Below are 19,259 nucleotides of genomic sequence, written 5' to 3'. Positions count from 1 at the left end.
AGGGATCGGGTGATCTCGCCAGGGGCACGTAGGAAGCCCACACCCAGGTGTCCTCCCAGGTGAACCAAGCGCGCGCGAGGCGCCACCCTGGGGTGGTGGGCGGCTGGACTTCGGACCCGCGGGAGCCGCGCTCCGCACGTCTGCCACCGCCGGGCCGGGCGCGCCACGGGGGGCGGGGGCGGAGGCGGGAGCGCGGAGCCGGGCGGGACGCAGACACTCGGTTACGCTCGGAGGTGTTTACAGTCCGCGGGGCGGGTCTCGCCTCCTGCCGCCCGCGGCCCTCGGAGGCCAGCACCGCCCCCCCCCCGCCACCCCCGGCCCTCCTCGCCCCGGGCTCCTCCCCCGAGGGACCTCCGCGCCCAACTGGCAGCGGCGTCGCGGCCGCGTGTAATTACAGGCGCTGTCGCCAGGCCCGGCCGTAAAAGAATAGGATGAAACGGCCTGGGCTGCAGGGAGCTGGGCCCGAGCCGGCCGGGAGCCCCGGGTCTGCAGCTTCCGGCGAGGTGCAGCGGCGGGGAAGGGCCCGCCAGGAAGGCGCACACGCTGGCCACGCCAGCCGGGCGCGCGGACTGCCACGCGGTGACACACACGAGCCACCGAACGCACGGAGGCGCACGGCCTCGGCCAACACCTGTCCTCCCTCGCGCCGACCCTGCTCCAGACGCCAGCAGATCCCGGCGGGGAGCGGGGCTCGGGGAGGCCAAGTCCAGCGGGTGGGAGCGCCTGGCGAGGGGGAGGGTCCCGCCGGCCCGGAGCCTCCGCCGCCCGGCCCGGGGGCCGCCGTGCGAGTCCCCGCCGCTCCCCGCAGGCCCCGCTCGCCGGTGCACGTTGCCCCTGTGTAGACACGCCGTTCACCAACACGCGCACAGGCGTGGCCCCAGTTAGTCACCTTCGGTGAAGGCCCGGACTCTCACTCCGTTTTCAAAGCCCCTTCGCTCGGTACCCACGTGTGTCGGCGCACACGCGCGCGCACTCAGGCACGTCACTAGCGCCCTTTGGCGCACTGGAAACGAGAGAGAACGCCCAGGAGCCCGAATGTCCCTCGCTCGCGCTGTTAATGACGGGCAGAGGCGCCCTTAGCCCCGGCCGCACGCGTGACACACTCGATCACACAGGGTCGCACTTTATTCCCGGCATCCAGGCGATGACACAATCTCCCGAACAAAGACAACAGTGACAAACCCAACAAAAACAAACAGCGCGTGTGGGGAGGGGCGGCCGAGCCCGGGCGTGCCAGGCTCGGGAAAGGTGCGCGGCCTGCGGACGACCTTGCGGCCCGCCAGACCCGCGCGTTCGCAGACCTGCACGTGCGGCTCGTTCCCTTCTCCCGCACGCCACGGAGCCGGGGGACACAGACCCAGAGCCCCGCACAGGCCCACGGGGTCGCCTGCAGAGCCGCCAGCGAGCCAAGCCGCGGCGCCGAGCACCTTGGTCGCGGCCGGCGCTCGGAGCCAGCTCGGCTCCGCGGCCCTCCCCTCCCCCACCGCCTCCACCTCCTCCACCTCCCAGCCCCCAAGCCCCGCGGCCGCCGCGCTCCGGGCGGGGTGGGGCGGGGCCGGGGGCGGGCCGGGGCGGCGGACGGCGCCGGCCCAAAAGGCGGAGTCGCCTGGCGGAGGGGCCAGAGCCGTGCGCGGTGCAGAGGGCGCCGCCGAGACAGCCCGCGGGAACCAGGACCCGGAGGAGCCCCTCGTCCTCGCCCGGCCGGGCCAGGCCCAGCGCTATGGAGTTCCTCTGGGCCCCGCTCTTGGGTCTGTGCTGCAGTCTGGCCGCTGCTGACCGCCACACCGTCTTCTGGAACAGTTCAAACCCCAAGTAAGCGCCGAGTCTCCGGCCGGCAGCTGGGTGGCACTGCCCACCCCGAGCCCCCCTGGCCCCGGTAACTGTCCCGGCCAGACCCTGACCAGAGGCGGGAGGGATTCCGTAGACTTTTGCCCCCTCCCTTCTTCCGGGGGAGTACCCCACCCTTGGGCAGGAACCCGCCCGTGACTACTTGCACAGGGATCTTTCTGCCTTTCCTTTCCTTCTCTTGGGCACCTCTGTTACCCTGAAGTGAGGGGCGCTTGCTGAACAGCTCCTGCCGGCCAGGGCTCTTGTTCTAGGCCCTTCTGCCACAAGCTTCTGTGTGTCACTTGGACATCTGCCCACATGGACAGGTACCTGATGTGACATCAGGGGTAAGCAGAATGGTCACTGCAATCCTGGAAGGACCCTTCAGCAGGCCCCCTCAGGACCTGGCCTTCCCACTTTTAGCGTCTGTGTTCTGTGTTTGAGATGACCCTGGGGAGCCCCGGCCACACACACAAGGGGTCTTCTCAGTCGGCATAACAGGGGCACATGCGGTGTGTACATAGGCTGAGGGAGTCACCTGTTTATGAGATAGGAGGGCAGAGGGAGGGCAGGGGAAAGGCTCAGAAGGAGTGAATGGGTTAAAAAGGGTGACAGAGGGCTCTGGGCAGGAAGGAGTTAATTTCTCCCGGGCAGGTTTAGAGCTGGGAGGCAAGTGGTATTGGGAGGAAGAAGCCCCACTGGACCCTTTGTTCTTGCCCTTGAGTTTTCTGAAGTTATGGGAACAATATTTGTGGGAAGAGGGGAGAGGGGGGCAGGGTGGAGCAGGGAATGGGGCTGGGCGCTTGGGGTCAGGAGAAACACTCCACTCAGCTTAGCCACCCCCAGCCCTAGCACGCGTGCCCCCCGCCCCCCTCCCCGCCAGAAAAATGTTGTGCCAGCCTCCTCTGACCCTGCGGCCACGCTGCCTGATGGGGGTCTGTGGGCTGGGGCTTGTGGGTCTGGGAGGGAACAGCCGGCTGCCAACCCCGGAGACCAGTGCCCTTTTGCCCACCGGCCACGGGGGCACCCGGTCAGCCCTCTCCACCGCAGGCTTCCTGTCCTTCAGCTGCTCGCTCGCTCTTGTCCTAGTGGGAGAGAGCGAAGTCCCTGTTTATGCCCATGCCAGGTGCTGGCTGGAGGAGGAGGAGGGGCAGGAAGCCATGAGTAGGGAGGGGGGAACCTGGCCTTTTCCGTTCCCAAGCTCCCAGATTTCCTCTCTTTCAGGAAGGAGCCTCTTCCTTGCCCCCCTCCAGGCCTTCCCTGACGCCGCGGCTGGCCCCCCTTTCCCAGACCGGGAGTCAGAGTCAGAGGAGCGCTGAGTGGAACAGATTGTACTCCCAAGAGGGGAGTCATGGGTGCCCCCAGCAAGCACAGCTTCTGCCCTGTCCATCTGGCCACACGTGCGCGCGCGCACACACAACACACACACACACACACACACACACACACACACACCACAACACACACACACACACCACACCACAACACACACACACACACACACACACACACACACACACACACACACCCACCCCCCTCCAGCCCCAGGACTGAAGAGAAGCCAGGCAGAGTGCAGTGCACAGGCGGCCAGGCCGGGTCAGCTTGCAGCACTGATGAGGGGGCAAGGAGCTGGTTGGGGTGAGGCCGGCCAGGGTGACTCAGGGCAGTGGGCACCGGCGGGATCTCCAGGCCCCAGGCTCCAGGCCGGGGCGGGGGAGGGGGGTGAGGTGCGCGGCTGGGGCAGGAGGGCTGGGCTGGGCTGGGGAGCCGCGCCCACTCAGACCCGTCAGCGACTTGGGCCTGCAGGACCGGACCGGGCCCAGGGCAGGTCGTGGCCCCGGGGTCGGGGGTGGGGGGGGCATGCACGCTGGGCAAGGGAGATGCTCGCAGGTTCTCATGAGTGCTGGGGCGGGTGGCAGGGGTAGACGAGGAATGAGTCAGTGCCCGTCACGGGAATGGGGGAAAGACGCCAGGCCCAGAGCTGAAATACCTGTTCTGAAATGGCTTCTCTGTTTATCTCTCCAGAGAGGAATTTTAAAAGCCTCTCCCTCACTCGCGCGCCTCCTCCCCTCCCCCTGCGCCACCGCGACTCCCCCCTCGCCGCGTCCCCGTGGGGGAGGAGCCCGGGGTACCCGGGCGAGCGCTGGCACGCTGCCCCCAGGCCCGGCCGCGGTGGGGGAAAGGGGGGGCCCGCGGCCGGGGCAAGGGGTGCCCACCCCAGAGGCCTCCCGTCCGAACTCCTCCCCTCCCCCCAGCCGGGCCGCGGCGTCGGTGGGCAGCCGACAGTGCTGAGTCCCGCTGGCAGCGCCGGGGAGTGCAGAGCCGCTGACCCGCTCGGAGCGGGGCGGGGGAGGCCCCTTGCCCGCCAGGATCCCGCCCCGCCCCGGCTGGAGCCAGGTGTCGGGCCGCCGGGCTGGAGCCCGAGGGGCCTGCGGGAGGGAGCTGGCTGCCCCAGGGCTGGTGGGTGGAAGAGGAGGCCTCCCACTGAGGCCTCCGGGTGCTCTTCCTCGGAGGGGGCAGCGTGGCTCTGGAAGTAGAGGGACTGGGAGGTCTGGGGTGCTTTGGGAGAAGAGGACTAGGAGGCCTGAGCCCCAAGCCGAGGAGCCGGCAGGGGGATTTGCTGTGGGCCCGGCGGGCTCGGGATGGCGGTTCAGTTGGCCCTTGTGAATGCACCCAGGGGCTCGGGCTGGGGGTGGGGGGCGACGGCCAGGAGTGGGGGACCTCAAAGCCGCAGGTGCTGTGAGAGCCGGGGTTCCTTGGCCCCCATTGCCCGGAAGGGTCTCAGAGTGAGGGCTGACAGCATTTTAAAGAGAACAGTTTTGGGGAAGTGCTTCCGGGAGAAGAGCAGGACACCTCCAGGGGCCCTTCTGTGGGCGACGATGTGGGGGCCACACGAAGTGCTTTGGTACCCGAAGGGCACTAAAGCGGACACTATTTAGAGGGTGAGCGAGAGGTAGTGCTGGGGGACAGGCGTGTTTGAAGATGGTGTAAAGATCCCGAAGGGGTCAAGAGCTATAAATACGGAGAGCTGGGATTCTGGAAAAATCTTCACGGGGCCCAGTGAACATTTGGAAGCTCACAGCCCCAGCCGGGCCCCCGAGTGACCGCCGGCTCGCTCTCGCTGCGCCCGCGCAGGTTCCGGAGTGAGGACTACACGGTCCACGTGCAGCTAAACGACTACCTGGACATCATCTGCCCGCATTACGAGGACCACACGGTGGCCGAGGCCGCCATGGAGCGGTACACCCTGTACCTGGTGGAGCACGAGCAGTACCGGCTGTGCCAGCCCCGGTCCAAAGACCAGGTCCGCTGGAAGTGCGACCAGCCCAGCGCCAGGCACGGCCCAGAGAAGCTGTCGGAGAAGTTCCAGCGCTTCACACCCTTCACCCTGGGCAAGGAGTTCAAGGAGGGACACAGCTACTACTACATCTGTGAGTCCCCCGTTCCTGTGCCGGCCGCCTGGGGCCAGGCCAGCGGGAGGCACGTGCTCAGGACAGAGGCCCACATGGCTCCTTCCCATCCCGAACTGTTTTCATGCATTTGTGTGACAGCGTGGTGTGACCTGCTGTGTATGAGGCACTCCACTCTGCACAGCAGGCACAGAGATAAAACACTGTAGGGTCCCTGTCCTCCAGGAGGCTGGAAAGTGACACACACGGGGCACTGACTGTTAGAACAGTGGGCTGTGAAGATTCATAGCCTTGGGGAAGTGACGTGGGTACCTGCCGCGCTCGGGAGGCTCAGGGAGGCTCAGGGACGTGTTCCTGCGGCAGATGACCCAAGAGCTTAGGACAAGCAGAGACTCTGGCTAGAAGGACCATGTGCAGAGGGACCATGACGTCTTCAGGGACCTCCATATGGCTCGGTCTGGCTGCAGCAGGAGGGACCCTGGCAGTGGGGAGAGGTAGACAGGGCTCATCACGGGGGCCTGGGAAGTGCGGAGGAGTTTGGACTCCGTCCTAAGACCAGTGGAGAGACCCTGGTGGCTTCAGGAGTTAGAAAATGTGCTCAGTGGGGCCTGGCTAGGGGGAACATAGTGTGAAGGCCTCAGCCAACTTCAGGCTGGGGGCAGTGAAGGACTGGCTGCGGCGAGAGGCCAGGGTCTGTGTGCTTTTTAGCGCCACCTCCAAAGCCAAGAGTCATTGCAAAGAGTGGGAGCTTGAACAGGAGGCAGAAAGGGGGCAAACAAGGAAGGTGAGACGCACAGATGAGCAGGAAGAGGGGGCATTTGCACTTGGGTTTTCTCCCAAAGAAGTTTCCTCCCTTAATGCTCTGCCCGGGTCTGTCTTGCAGCCAAACCCATCCACCTCCAGGAAGACCAGTGCTTGAGGCTGAAGGTGACCGTCAATGGCAAAATCAGTGAGTGTCAGAGCCCTGTGCGCCTCCTTCTTCTGGCTGTGTGCGGGGCCTGGGCTAGTGACCGGGGATGGCAGGGAAGTCCCACCACCTCCCCGGGACAGGCCCTGATCGGCCACCACTCTCCCTTTCAGCTCACAGTCCTCAGGCCCACGTCAACCCCCAGGAGAAGAGACTTCTGGCAGGTAGGTAGCTGGAGCAGACTGGGCCTGGGGTCTGCTCACGGAGGTATAGAAGGCGGCTCCCTTGCCAGGCGGGGGCTGGGGGAACCACGTGGAGCTGGGGGCTGCGGCTGCAGTAGGGTCGCTCACCATGGGGGCACTGGCCCGCTCACCTTGCAGATGATCCAGATGCACAGGTTCTCCACAGCATCGGTCACAGTGCTGCCCCCCGCCTCTTCCCACTGGCCTGGGCTGTGCTGCTTCTGCCACTGCTGCTGCTGCAGGCCCCGTGAGGGGGTGTGCCACATCTGACCTGATGATCGGAACGGGGTTAGGAGGCCGGACGGAGGCATCCCTCACCCGTCCTGGGAACCATTCCCGCCACAAGCACAAGCTGCCACTCAGCAGCCTCAAAATGGGTATTAAGGGTTTTGACCCAAAGGAGCTCATCAAAGCTGCCAGTGCCTTCCCTGGCTCCACCCCCAGGGACAGACAAAGAAGTGGGGACAGTCCTTTCCCCACCATTCCTGACCTCAAGCCAAAGAAACGAGCCATGTGGATGTGGCCTCTTAAGAAGAGCACTGTAGGGGCCGAGCTGGAAGGGGCCTGGGGCCACGAAGGCGGACACTGAACTTGGCAGAGATGCCCCTCCAGAGAGAGCCGGGATGCCCAGATGAACTGACCGATGGAAAAGCACGAGACGGTTCCCTGCTTGGGAGCCAGAGAGCAGAGAGGCAGCGTGCTTGGGCTGACCCGGTGTCTCTCCCGAGGCTTCCGGAAGTCTTTGGAGCTGCCATGGAGAAGTAACCAGGCACTGCATCCAGTCCCAGCTGGGGGCAGCACTGCCCAGAGCTGTGCCCGCAGGGGGGCTGTGCCACCCTGTGCCTAGAGTGTAGCCGCAAGGGCAGGGCCCACGCGTACAGGATCTGTACATAAACTTGTGTGTTTGTGATTTCTACAACTGGAATTTTTTTATACAGAAAAATAAAACAATGTTGTTTCTCTATTTGGACATGCTTGTCTGCTCCCCCACCCCCTCCTAATTTAGGACCACTGAGTCCTGGCCATGTGCTAGGCTCTGGGGCACACCAGGTAGCAACTGGGCTTCAATTTTCTTCCTTCCTTCTGGAAAGAATACATGTTCCCGGCCAGCACCGAAGGCTGGGGTGCTTCCTCCTCTGTGCGCCACACTGCAGTCTCGGGGGCTCCAGGCTGCACCCTACCTACTCCGGCAGCGCTGGGCTTTGGCAGACTGTTGGGCTCCTGCTGTTGAATGCGTCAGGGGAACACCGGCTGAGCCACGGCCGGCCGCCTGGTCCCACAGCCGCAGCAACCGGGGCGAGTGGGCCGTGGGCGGCTGCAGGGAGAGCTGTCAGCAGCGGGTCCTGCCGGCTGGACTGGGGGGTCCGCGGCAGTGCTCCAGCCCACCGGCCCAGTCACCCGAAGTTGGCAGTGTGCGGAAGGCAGAGGGCCTGACAGACTGTGATTCCCAGCAAGCCCCCTTATTTAGGGGAGATGCTGGGCAGAGGCTTCAACAATCCAGGGGAGAGCCTGGCAGGTGAGGTTGCCCTCCGGGCTCCGGGCGGGACAGGTCCGGTAACTGAGGTCGGCCATGACCCCTCACGCGCCAGAGACTTGAGGATGGGGTTCGGGTTGGTCAGGGGGTGAGCACAGAGTGAGGGGCGGCGGGTGTCTGGCCTCCCGAGGGCGCGGACCCAAGGGGCGGGGCCTGGCGGCGGGGGCGGGGCCTGGTTCCGGCTGGACGTCCTGTGGGCGGGGCTTCGGGTCCATTTCCGGCGGACGGCGGCGCGCCGGGGGGAGGGGCCCCGACGCAGGGGCGGGGCTCCGGCGGCGCGGGCTCCGACCCAGTAAGCGGACGCGGGCGCGCGGTGCAGGATCCGACGCGGGGGCAGATGGAAGCGGGCGGCGCGGCCGACTCGCTCCTCTCCGGAGCCTGCGTGCTCTTCACCCTCGCCATGTACTCCACCGGCCTGTGAGAGCGCGGCCGGGCGAGGCTGGGCAGGACTGGAAGTCAGGAAGGGAGAGCGGGGGCAGAGAGGTGGCCGCAGCTCCGGGCTGCATCCGAAACCTGGGTCAAAGTGGCTTCGGGTCGAGGGATCCAGGGCACGTGGGCGAGGCTGGGCACCTGAGAGAGAAGCCAGAGAGCTGCGGGCGGGGGCGGGACCTGCAGTTGTCCGAGGACGACCACAGGCATCGGGGATCTCGACTCTCCCCAGCAGCTCGGTTCTCCCTTCCCATCTCTCACCTCTGCTTTCGGGTCCCGTTACAGCTCGGACCTCAGGCAAATGCGGACGACCCGGAGCGTGGACAGTGTCCAGTTCCTGCCCTTTCTCACCACCGACATCAAGTGAGAGGGGCGACGTTTGCGGCGGGAAAGGTTGTGTTGGGGAGGAACGCTGAAGAGGCCCCTTGGCGTCCCCCTCCCATCCTCATCCCCGTGGCGAACGACCCTCCTGTCCACCCTGCAGCAACCTGAGCTGGATGAGTTACGGGGCCTTGAAGGGTGACGGGACCCTAATCTTCGTCAACGCCACGGGCGCCGTGCTTCAGACCGCCTATATCTTGGTGTACCTGCACTACTGCCCTCGGAAGGTAGAGCCCTCCCGCGGACCCGCCTCTGTGCCGCGCGCCCTGCCGGGCTTCCCAGAATGTTAGGAGAGGCCGGCACTGCCACCTTTTCCTGGAAGGCCCTGCAGCCTCGCAGTCCTCCTTCCTCCGTGGAGCCGCCGTCTGACACTCACAGAGCACCCGCCCCGCGTTTCTGGCAGGCTGGTAGCTCTGCCTGGCCTGCTGGTGCCTTGCCGCCCAGCTAGCTGAGGGACTGGGCATGTCTCCGATAGTTCCTTCAGTCAGGGCCAGTGGCTGAGAAATGAGCTGATTAGCTGTGCTTCCCCAATCATACCAGCATTTATTAAGTTACTACTGTGTGTACCAAATTCACACGGAAAACAAAAACAAACCCCTTCTCTCCTAGAAGCCGCTAGTGCTGTGGGGGATGGGACATGGGACATGTGTTTATCACTGGAAAGAGGGAAAGAGGCTTAGTCCAAGGTCAGTGAGTCCAAGAGGGCTGCTGGAAACATCTAGAAGGAAGGCTACTCTCTCCCCTGCAGCGTCCGGTGCTCCTCCAGACTGCGACCCTGCTGGGGGTCCTTCTCCTGGGTTTTGGATACTTTTGGCTCCTGGTGCCCAACCTTGAGGCCCGGCTCCGGCAGCTGGGCCTTTTCTGCAGCATCTTCACCATCAGCATGTACCTCTCACCACTGGCTGACTTGGTGAGTGGGGGCTGTCCAGGGAAGTGGGGGCAATGAGGAGGGTCAGGGTCCCTTAGCCAGAGGCTGTAGCTTACCCTCCGAAGGAAGGACGATCCTGAAGAGAGGGCAGTAACGCTAGGTGAGTGGGAGGCAAGAGGAAAAGGCTAGGTAACAGAAGATCAGAGAGGAGTTTGACCCTTTTTTCTGAGGAAATTCGTAGACAAGTGGGAGCTCTACGGTGTGTCTGGAATAGGGGTCTTCCAACCTCGTTCCGCAGGCCAAGATCATTCAGACAAGATCAACCCAGCGTCTCTCCTTCCCACTCACCATTGCTACCCTCCTCACCTCCACTTCCTGGACCCTCTATGGGTTTCGGCTAGGTGATCCCTACATCATGGTAAGCTGAGCAGAAAGGGACGGGTGACAGGTGTGCACCGTGGAGAAGCAGCCCCTCTCCTCATAGCAGCCCTTGTGACTTCAGGTGCCCAACCTACCAGGGGTCCTCACCAGCGTCATTCGCCTCTGGCTTTTCTGGAAGTATTCCCGGGAGCAGGACAGGAGCCATCCGCTCCTGCAGACCTGAGGGAGTTCACCCGACCCCTGGGCACCTTAAGGCCAATCTGCTACCAAAGAGAGCTCCTTGTCGCAGCTGTTTGTGCTGACCGGCTCCGTGAGCACAGCAGGTTGTGGAAAGGAAAAAGACAGCTCTGAGAACCGAGGGACCAAAGAAAGTGTTTTGCTTGGAAGATTGGCTGGGACTTGGGAGATGAATCACTTATTTTTTATAGATTATATTTTTAAATTGGGGACCTTGAGGTGAAATCCTTAGAATGTGCCTTAAAATAAATCGTTGCCTACCCCTGCCCATCAAAGCGTAGTCTCTGTTTGATGATTCTCAACCTGTCTGCTCTGGTGACGGGCAGAAGGTGCACTGCCTGATCCACAGTTGTTCCACGGGCTGGGGTCGGCTCAGAAGACGAATCTGAAGGAACCAGGGCGGCGAAGAGCCCTAGGAAGGCCTTCAGAGATCGGAGCCCGGGCGTAATGAACAGAATTCGGATTTCCAGAAGTCCTTCCTGCCGGCGTCAAAAGGACCAAGAAAGTGAGATGACAGTTCCCTCTCGAGAGGTCTGGAGTCGGGGCCTTTGCCTCCTCCGGAACAAGGAAGGAGGCGGGACACAGACAAGGATGCTTAGATAAAAGCGGAGGTGACCCCAGGAAGGCGCCCCCTCCCCCACGGCTGGGGCACGGAATCCCCAGCTCCCGCGCCCCATAAGCGAGACAGCGTTAGAAAATAAGCTGCTCTTTAATGGGCGGCGGGAGAGAGGCTGCGGGGGAACGCGGCCGGGGGGTCAGAAGCGCAAGCCCCTGCGCGCCAAGTCGGCCCGGGCCTCCTGGATCTGGCTCTGCAGCTCGCGAGCGGCGTCCTCACAGTCATGGAAAGTGGCCACGCGGAAGCCCACAGTGCCCAGGGCGTAGCAGCCGGCGGACACCAGCAAGTAGGCCGGCAGCGGCCACAGCACCTCCCGGCATGACGAGGGCAGCTCCAGGCCCAGGGCTCCCGTGGTCAGAGCCGCCCAGGTGGAGCCCAGGAGCGCCAGTCCCCAAAGCCACTGCGCTAACTTCGTCATGGGCACTGCGGGGAGAGAAAGCGCGGCTCGCGGTCCCTTCCGCCCCGCCACCCCGCCACCCCCTCGCTGCCTGAGACCAGTTCTCTGTCCCCCTCACCCACCCTCCGGAACAGCTGCCCCCAGGGCCGCTCCGCCGCGGCTCGCGCCCAGCTCGCGCCCCGCTTTCGGGCCTCAACCCGCACTCACCGCCGCCGCTGTCCTCCCGGCCCGGAGCGGCTCCGACGTCAGCGTCCGGAAGTCCTCTCGGATCGCGCGGCCTTCTGGGAGTTGTAGTCCGCGCGGAGGCTGCTCTCGCGCAGCCTGCGCGCGGCCTTCTGGGAGCTGTAGTCCGCGCGGTGGTTCCTGGGGGAAGGGGCGGCCGCCGCTTGAGTGGCCACTGCGTTGGGCGAGCGGCCGGTTGCGGCCCGAGGGCCGGGGGGCTCCAGTGGCGCTTCTGTCCCTCGGGGCCCGCCTCCCGCTGGCTGGCGTCCTGCCGAGGACAGCCTCAAACTTTGCGAGGAGATGGGCATGTAACCCGGTGCACGTCTTCTTCCTCTCGCTGGACGTTCCGTGGTCACCGGGCTGGACCTCGGAGAAACGGAGCCGCGCGCGCCCCCGGCCCGGAGCAGAGGCCTGGACCACTGACCGCGGCGCCTCGAGAGCGCTGTTAGGACGGGGTCGTCGCACTTGTGAAGAGCCGCGGGAAGCCGCGGTGCCCCCCGCAGCCCGGGGGCGGGGGCTCCCAGGAAAGACGCGCGTGGGGCCGGGGACCACCTGCGGAGTCGCGGGTGTGGACCCAGCGGTGTTCCGGGTGGGTTCGCGGCGGGCGCGTGGGCAGGGCCCGGCCACGCTGGGCCTCAGGGGAAGGGCACGGACGACAGCCGCCCGCGGGGGACCCCCGCCCCGCGCCCCAGGCCGCCCCTGCGGCTGACCCGAGCACACCCGGGGGGGCGCGGGCCGCTCAGCAGACCGGGGTACCGGCCAGAGCGGGGTGTGGGGAGGGACCGAGCTCAGCGCAGAGTTAAAGGCGGGTTCAAGCCGAGCGTGAGTTCGGCGACGGCATCGGCAAGCCCGGGCCGAGCCGGGGCCGAGGGCCCACCTGGTAACTACAAAATTAAGGTAATTAATTTAGAGAATTATGTAATAGATAACCACGTAATTAAGATAAACACAGAGCGTCGCGTCCAGACGCCCCCACTTGAGGCTTTGCGCGGCGGGAGGAGACGGAGGCCGCCCCCGGCCGAGCGACCCGAGGCTCAGACCTGGCCGCCCTGGGGGCTCCAGGTTTCGGAGACCCGCGCCTCTCAGCCGCCCGCACCTGACGTGAACTGACAAAAGCACTTTGTACGGAGGCGCAGTCTCGGTAGAGCGGGGTCGCTCCGCTGGAGGCCTGCCTTCCCGGCCCTGACCCTGCAAGCGCCGAGCACCGCGGGGAGGGAGCTCGGGTGGGTGGGGGAGGGGAAGGTATGAGGGGGTCACCGGTAAAGAAACCCATAACCTCGCCTTCCATGGCAGGCGGTCACTTATGTCTAAAATGGAAGAGAGGAAATAAACGTACGAGCACTTGACCGAGAAATATGATGTGTACCCGGGGAGGTCGCCCGGAACCCGGGGCGGGGCTTACGGAGCAGTGCCCAGGAGAACTGGAGAACAGGGGCCCGGGTTTTGCATTAAGTGCCTTTGGAAAACGAGTTTGCTTTTTACACTATGCAAATTCTGTTAAAGAAAAAGGACAAAAAGCTTTATAAAAATTTGCTATAAGGGGCGCCTGGGTGGCTCAGTGGGTTAAGCCTCTGCCTTCAGCTCAGGTCATGATCTCAGGGTCCTGGGATCAAGCCCCACATCGGGCTCTCTGCTCAGCAGGGAGCCTGCTTCCTCCCCCTCTCTCTGCCTGCCTCTCTGCCTACTTGTGATCTCTGTCAAATAAATAAACAAAATCTTTAAAAAAAAATTTGCTATAAGAGGGGCTCCTGGGTGGCTCAGTGGGTTAAGCGTCTGCCTTTGGCTCAGGTCATGATCTCAGGGTGCTGGGATCGAGCCCCACGTTGGAGTCCCTCATCCTCACCTCTCCCTCTGTCTGTGCTTTCTCTGTCAAAAAAGTAAAATCTTAAAAATATGTATATTTTTTGCTATATGAACTTCAAAGCCCCCCTCCACCCACTTCCCTTTCCATCTGAAACGCTCCTGGTTCTTCACTCAAGACCTCCCTGGTCATAATCCCTTCCAGAGCCGTTCAGCAGCGAGTTGTCAGCTCCGTAGATGCAGAAATTCTGTTTGTCCATCCCCGGTAGACCTGCCCAGAAAGAATGCCACTCCCAAGAACAGTCTTTTGGGAAAGATAATGAGGAGGGGTTCGCCCTACAATACATAGAGACAGATAATAAATTACAGCATTATAATAATAATCAGAAAAATAAACATTGAAGGGCTATGATATGTTGTGCCCTATGGGACATTGTCGTGTTTAATTTTTACAGAATGTTGTAGTAGATCATTTCTATCACCATATATAAGTGAGGAAGCTAAAACAGACAGATGGTGAATGATAACTTGCCCAAGGTCTGGCAGATATTAAGAAGAACCATGCCTTCCTTCTCGAGGCTTGGTGCTTAGTGGTTTCAACCTCCTGGTTCCTGGTCTAGGAGGGGGCAGAGAGGGGTCATCACTGCAACTGACATTCGCTGACTAAGTGCTGTCATGCATTCAGTCTTCACAGTCCCATATAGAGTGGGGACTGTATCTCCATGTCACAAATGAGACCATGACACAAACCCCACATAATGTGACCTCTGAGCTTGCCGACTCTGCCACCCCAGTATAGTGCTTCTCTCCCTAGATCAGTGCATCACAGTAAAAAGGGAAGAAATAGATTTTTGAAAATGTACCAATTTGCATATAATAGAGATGGCAGCTCTAGCAAGTGAGGGAAGACTAAGGATTTAAAAACCATTTGCAGGGGCTCCTGGGTGGCTCAGTGGGTTAAGCCTCTGCCTTTAGCTCAGGTCATGATCTCAGGGTCCTGGGATTGAGCCCCACATCGGGCTCTCTGTTCAGCAGGGAGTCTGCTTTCCCCTCTCTGCCCACTTGTGATCTCTGTCAAATAAATAAATAACATATTTTTTAAAAAGAGAAAGAAAAAGAAAGTTAAGTTAGATTTTAATCTCACACCTTATCCCAAAATAAATTCCCAGTGCATTAAACACACACACACACACACACAAAATGTGAAAAGTGAGACCATAAATATGCCACAAGAAAATGTGGGTCCCTATTTCTCTGTGTTCCACTCAAGCTTCATGTCCTTCAAGGTTGCAGGGTTGGCCACCATCTTCCTCCTCTGACCACCTGGGCTCTTTCCACAGCTGGCACTAAGCGTGATGATCAGTTTTTCTTCCCTGCGCGGCTCGCCCAGGGACAGTGTGGCTCCAGGAGCCAGCACAGTGTGAGAAACCTAACAACGCTTCTCTAAAAGTAAAGCCGAAGGGACAGAAGGAAGGACAGGTTCCCATCTCATGGTCTCCAGGGAGACCGGCCCAGCTTTCCTGGTCCCAGGAACTCGAACTACTCCGGAGACTCCCACCTGTTGCACACAGCGCCCTTGGCCTTGGACAGTGCTCAGCAGAAGCTGGCGGATTCCTACCATCCAAATCCTTCCTCTTGAGTCTTTTTGCAGACCGTCCCTCTTCTGGAGCCATAGGACATGCTACACGTGATTATAGTAGCATATGAGAGGCACTGTGGCTCAGTAGATAAAAGTTTGTGCTTTTAGGGGTGGCTGGGGGGTTCAGTTGGTTACGCGTCCGACGCTTGATCTCGACTCAGTTCCTGATCTCAGTATCATGAATTCAAGCCCCAAACTGGGCTCCGTGTCGGGCGTGGAGCCTATTAAAAAAAATACATACATGTATATATTTTGGGGCTTGGGGGGTTTCGAGTCTGGTTGTCCTGAGGCTGGGTTCTGCTCTGTCTTTTCCTTAGCTGTATGAACCTGAGCCTCAGTTTTTCCGCCTAAATAGTGGAGCCGATAGCTGTCCTCCCTCCTGGGGTTGCCCCGGAGAGGGAAGGAGCTGATGTGTAGGATGCTGGCGACAGTGCGCGCGCGGGGAGTCTGCGATGGGAGTTGGCCCCCTGTCGCGGCTGAGGGCGCCCCTCCCAGCTTCCCTTCTGTCTTCGGAGGTAAGTTACTCCTGTGGATGGCTCAGCTAGTTTGTGTGGGTTTTCGGCTTTTGTTAGCTTTGGTAAGAGAAAGACACGCTCCCAATGTGGGAGCCCTTATCCCACAGTCTACTGGGTGGGGAGCTATGCAAAATGAGACCCATACAGAGGAGGGCTGACTTCACAGAGGCCCAGAAGCCCCGGCTGGTACTGGAAAGATGAGTGAGGGTTGCTCAGGTGGGGAGGGCACGCATGGCCCAGAGAACCTGAACGAAGCCCAGATGCGGGGTGTAATTCTCTGTGCCTGTTTCTTGGACAAAGACGCTTTGAGGGGGAGTGGCAGACGATGGGGCTGGAAAGGCAGGCTGGGGCGGGCTGCTAGAGCCCCTTGAAAGGATGTGTGTTGTGGGGCGGGGTGTTGGTCCCTGAGGTCGGGCGCCTTCAGCCCTAGAAGAGTGTGTAACCCCCATGTGTGCCTGAGTGTCTGGTGGAAGGCAGTTGAGCGTTCTGGGCACCCACAGGGGCCAAGCTGATTACTGAGTCCTTGGGGGAGGCCCCAGTGAGTCAGGCTGCGTGGCCTCCAACCCTGTCCCAAGGGCTCCCATAGCTCCGCAGAGGCAACAGGACAGACACCCGTGTAATTAGCAGGGACACTCCCCACATTATAGCCAGGCTGGAGGGGTCAGAGGAGATCGGAGATGGCGCTACTGCTTGGGTGGGGCGGAGGGGCTGCGTGAGTCAGGGCGGGAGGAGATGCTAGCCTGAGGGAGGAGGGCCCCTGTCCTAGGCCTGGCTGCAGAGAGACAGACTGGCTGATTCTGGATTGGGGCCCGTTTGGAACGGATGCAGGGGGAAAGGTGAGGTCCCGGGAAGAGCTCACAATGTGGCCTGAGGGTGGTGTGCTGCTCGAGGAGCCCTGAGTCTATTTAACACACGTGTGCCAAGCCCCTGTCCTCCCTGGAGCCGTGTTCCGGGGAACAGACCAGGCAAACCACCCGCTTTCAGTGAAGCATTCCGTGAAAACCGATAGGTTTCCTGCTTCGGTGAAGTAAGTGGTGGCAGACAGACAAACAGATCAGTATTTAATGTGCCGAGTAATGAGTGGCGTTAGGAGGGGGAGAGCCAGGTAAGGGGCAGAGGGGGGCGGAGGGCGCCGTGCACACAGCGCAGCCAGGGCACCGGGAGCGGTGGAGGCCAAGCTGGGATGGGCGAGCATAAGACGTGGCGGGGAGCTAGGGCCGGGGGCTGGGCTGTGCCCGGCCACACTGGCTCAAGAAACTTGGCGGGCACCCTCGGGTCTGAAGTTCAGCCGCAGCCCTTCCTTCACGTAGCAAATTGTTTTTTCTTTTCTTTTTTTTTTTTTTTTAACTTTCAGATAATCTCTACACCCAATGTGGGGCTTGAACCCACAACCCCAAGATCAAGGGTCACACAGTCTCCTAATTGAGGCAGCCAGACACGCCTTCATCATGATCTTGAGCAGCTTATTTAACTTCTCCTTCACCTTCCCGCGGGTCATTTCACGAAAATCGTATGTCCGTCAGGGCTCCCTGGAGAAACAGAGCTCATGGATGGACATAATGTTACGCAGAAAGAGATTTATTTTAAGGAACTGGCTCGTGCAATTGCAGTGACTGGCAAATACAAAGCCCACAGGGTCTCACTCTGTCAAAACTTGACTTCCATGGGGCGCCTGCGTGGCTCAGTGGGTTGGCCCTCTGCCTTCGGCTCAGGTCATGATCCCAGGGTGCTGAGATCGAGTCCCGCATCGGGGTCTCTGCTCAGCAGGGAGCCTGCTTCCTCCTCTCTCTCTGCCTGCCTCTCTGCCTGCTTGTGATCTCTCTCTCTGTCCAATGAATGAATAAAATCTTTAAAAAAAAAAAAACACTTGACTTCCAGGGTGCCCGGGGGCTCAGTCGGTGGAGGCTCTGGCTCTTGGTTTTGGCTCAGACCATGATCTCGGGGTCACGGGATCAAGACCCTTGTTGGGCTCCACGCTCAGGGCTGAGTCTGCTCCAGACTCTCTCTCTCTCCCTCTCTCAAATAGATAAAGACATCTTTAAAAAAAGAACCAAAACCCTTGACTCCCTCCTGACCTTGGTGGGAAGCAGGGGGCAGAAGGCCAGGCACGGATGCCCCCAGGCACCCCACAGACTGGAGACCCAGGGCAGCACCAGGGCTGGGGGCAAGTGTGAAGGCCATCTGCTGCGTGGGGCAGGGGTACGTCCCCGTGGGAACGCTTGTCCGACGCCCGGCGGGCCGGCGGCCGGCACCGCTGTCTTTCCTCCCGGGCCTGACCTTCTTTGCCGCTGGTGCCCGCCATCCACGTGGCGGTGAGGGGACTGAGCTCGCTCCGGTAGGGGTTCAGTCTGCGCTCACCCGGGGTTCAGTCTGCGCTCACCCGGGGTTCAGTCTGCGCTCACCCGGGGTTCAGTCTGAGCTCACCCGGGGTTCAGTGTGCGCTCACCCGGGGTTCAGTGTGCGCTCACCCGCGGTTCAGTCTGAGCTCACCCGGGGTTCAGTGTGCGCTCACCCGGGGTTCAGTCTGAGCTCACCGGGGTTCAGTCTGAGCTCACCCGGGGTTCCGTCTGAGCTCACCCGGGGTTCAGTCTGAGCTCACCCGGGGTTCAGTCTGCGCTCACCCGCGGTTCAGTCTGAGCTCACCCGGCTGGCTGTAGGACCTCCACCGGCTAAGCGTTCAAAGACAAAACCAGAAGGCACGTCATCCCGAGTTCAAGCCCCCCGAGTTCAAGCCCCAAGTCCCACCGTCCAGAGTCCTGTCTGGAACCTGGAACTCTCCACAGAGGCTGGAAATGGGGGCTGGAGGCTAGGCAGGAAGACGAGGGGCTCGGGGTGGGCTCCCCCTAGACCCTCACACACCGGCGCGCGCACCTCGGTCCTACGAACGCCCCATGGAGCAGCCTGAGGTCAGCCCCAGCAGCCCTGGGGCCCAGCAAAGCCCAGTAGAGGGGCAGGGGGGCTTCCTGCCCCCCCACTCCTGCAGTGCAGGTTCACCCTAAAATGGGCAGGGGCCCCCTGCTCTTCCAGCCTGAGGGCAGGGCTGTTTTCAGAGAAGAGCTCCTCACACCCGGAGGCCATTGGTCTGAGGCCTGTTCTCTCCGCCTGCGCCCAGCACACCACAGCCCTCTGACGGGACAGAAGGAGCCCCCAGACGGGACCCAACCTGCTGTTTCGGGATCTCCAAATAGATACAGACAGAGTCACATGAACCTGAGACGCCCATGATCACAGGACCTTACATTGTAAAAAGAGAGCCTGCAGCTCCCTGTGAAGGAAAACTTCCTAAAAATCCCGTAATAATCTTGTTGCTGGCGTGATTGTAGGATATTGTCATTTTGTGTCAGAAAGCGTTCATTTGGGACGTCTGGGTGGCTCAGTCGGTGAAGCGTCTGACGTTAGCTCAGGTCATGATTCAGGGTCCCAGAATCCAGTCCGCACGCGCTCCCTGCTGGGCGGGGGGAGCCGGCCTCTCCCTCGGCCGCTCCCCCTGCTCCTGCTCGGGCTCACGCTCTCGCCCTCTCCCTCTCTGACAAATAAATAAAATTTTTAAAAAATAAACAGAAAACCAAAAGTTAAAAAAAAAAGTAGAAGCACTCGTTCGTTAAACGTAAACACTTCAAACGTGTGTTTCCGTTGCTCATCTTGAGGCTTATCTGGAGCCTCACCAGCCACCAGGACCGTGTGCCAGGGGCAGTGTGTGGGCCCAGGTAGAAGAGACTAGGCGCCTGCCCCACCCCCAGCACTGGGTTGCAAAGGCTGGGGGGAGGGACAGGGCAGAGGGGCTGAGGGGAGGGGGCAGGGGAGAGGAGATTACCTGGGAAGGGGCTGGGGGAGGGCCTGGGGCACGTCCTGCC

At 61.5% G+C, this 19,259-nt stretch overlaps 3 protein-coding genes across 5 annotated transcripts; 2 read left to right on the top strand and 1 right to left on the bottom strand.

Annotated features, from left to right (window-relative positions):
• The first annotated feature begins 1,623 nt into the window (after positions 1-1,623).
• On the top strand, positions 1,624-7,350 carry EFNA1 (ephrin A1). The gene is made up of 5 exons (XM_032318595.1): positions 1,624-1,812; positions 4,963-5,258; positions 6,121-6,186; positions 6,318-6,368; positions 6,525-7,350. The coding sequence occupies exons 1-5, from the start codon at positions 1,721-1,723 to the stop codon at positions 6,635-6,637; spliced, it is 618 nt and encodes a 205-aa protein (XP_032174486.1). The 5' UTR covers positions 1,624-1,720; the 3' UTR covers positions 6,638-7,350.
• An 816-nt stretch (positions 7,351-8,166) lies between these two features.
• On the top strand, positions 8,167-10,491 carry SLC50A1 (solute carrier family 50 member 1). 3 transcript variants are annotated; one of them, XM_032318611.1, is made up of 6 exons: positions 8,167-8,337; positions 8,635-8,712; positions 8,834-8,957; positions 9,479-9,640; positions 9,897-10,016; positions 10,101-10,491. In XM_032318611.1, the coding sequence occupies exons 1-6, from the start codon at positions 8,258-8,260 to the stop codon at positions 10,200-10,202; spliced, it is 666 nt and encodes a 221-aa protein (XP_032174502.1). In that variant the 5' UTR covers positions 8,167-8,257; the 3' UTR covers positions 10,203-10,491. The 3 variants fall into 3 exon arrangements, with proteins under 3 accessions (XP_032174502.1, XP_032174504.1, XP_032174503.1); XM_032318613.1 differs by having other exon boundaries at positions 8,194-8,212; XM_032318612.1 differs by having other exon boundaries at positions 8,317-8,403.
• A 415-nt stretch (positions 10,492-10,906) lies between these two features.
• DPM3 (dolichyl-phosphate mannosyltransferase subunit 3, regulatory) lies at positions 10,907-11,548 on the bottom strand. The gene is made up of 2 exons (XM_032318614.1): positions 11,437-11,548; positions 10,907-11,255 (listed from the first exon to the last, which is right to left on the bottom strand). Exon 2 carries the CDS (start codon positions 11,248-11,250, stop codon positions 10,972-10,974), a length of 279 nt encoding a protein of 92 aa, XP_032174505.1. The 5' UTR covers positions 11,251-11,255; positions 11,437-11,548; the 3' UTR covers positions 10,907-10,971.
• Positions 11,549-19,259: the final 7,711 nt, after the last annotated feature.

Source organism: Mustela erminea, chromosome 17, assembly GCF_009829155.1.
Source record: "Mustela erminea isolate mMusErm1 chromosome 17, mMusErm1.Pri, whole genome shotgun sequence".
NCBI lineage: Eukaryota > Metazoa > Chordata > Mammalia > Carnivora > Mustelidae > Mustela > Mustela erminea.
Note: the sequence above shows the minus strand (reverse complement) of the source record. Positions and strands in the feature narration are given on the sequence as shown.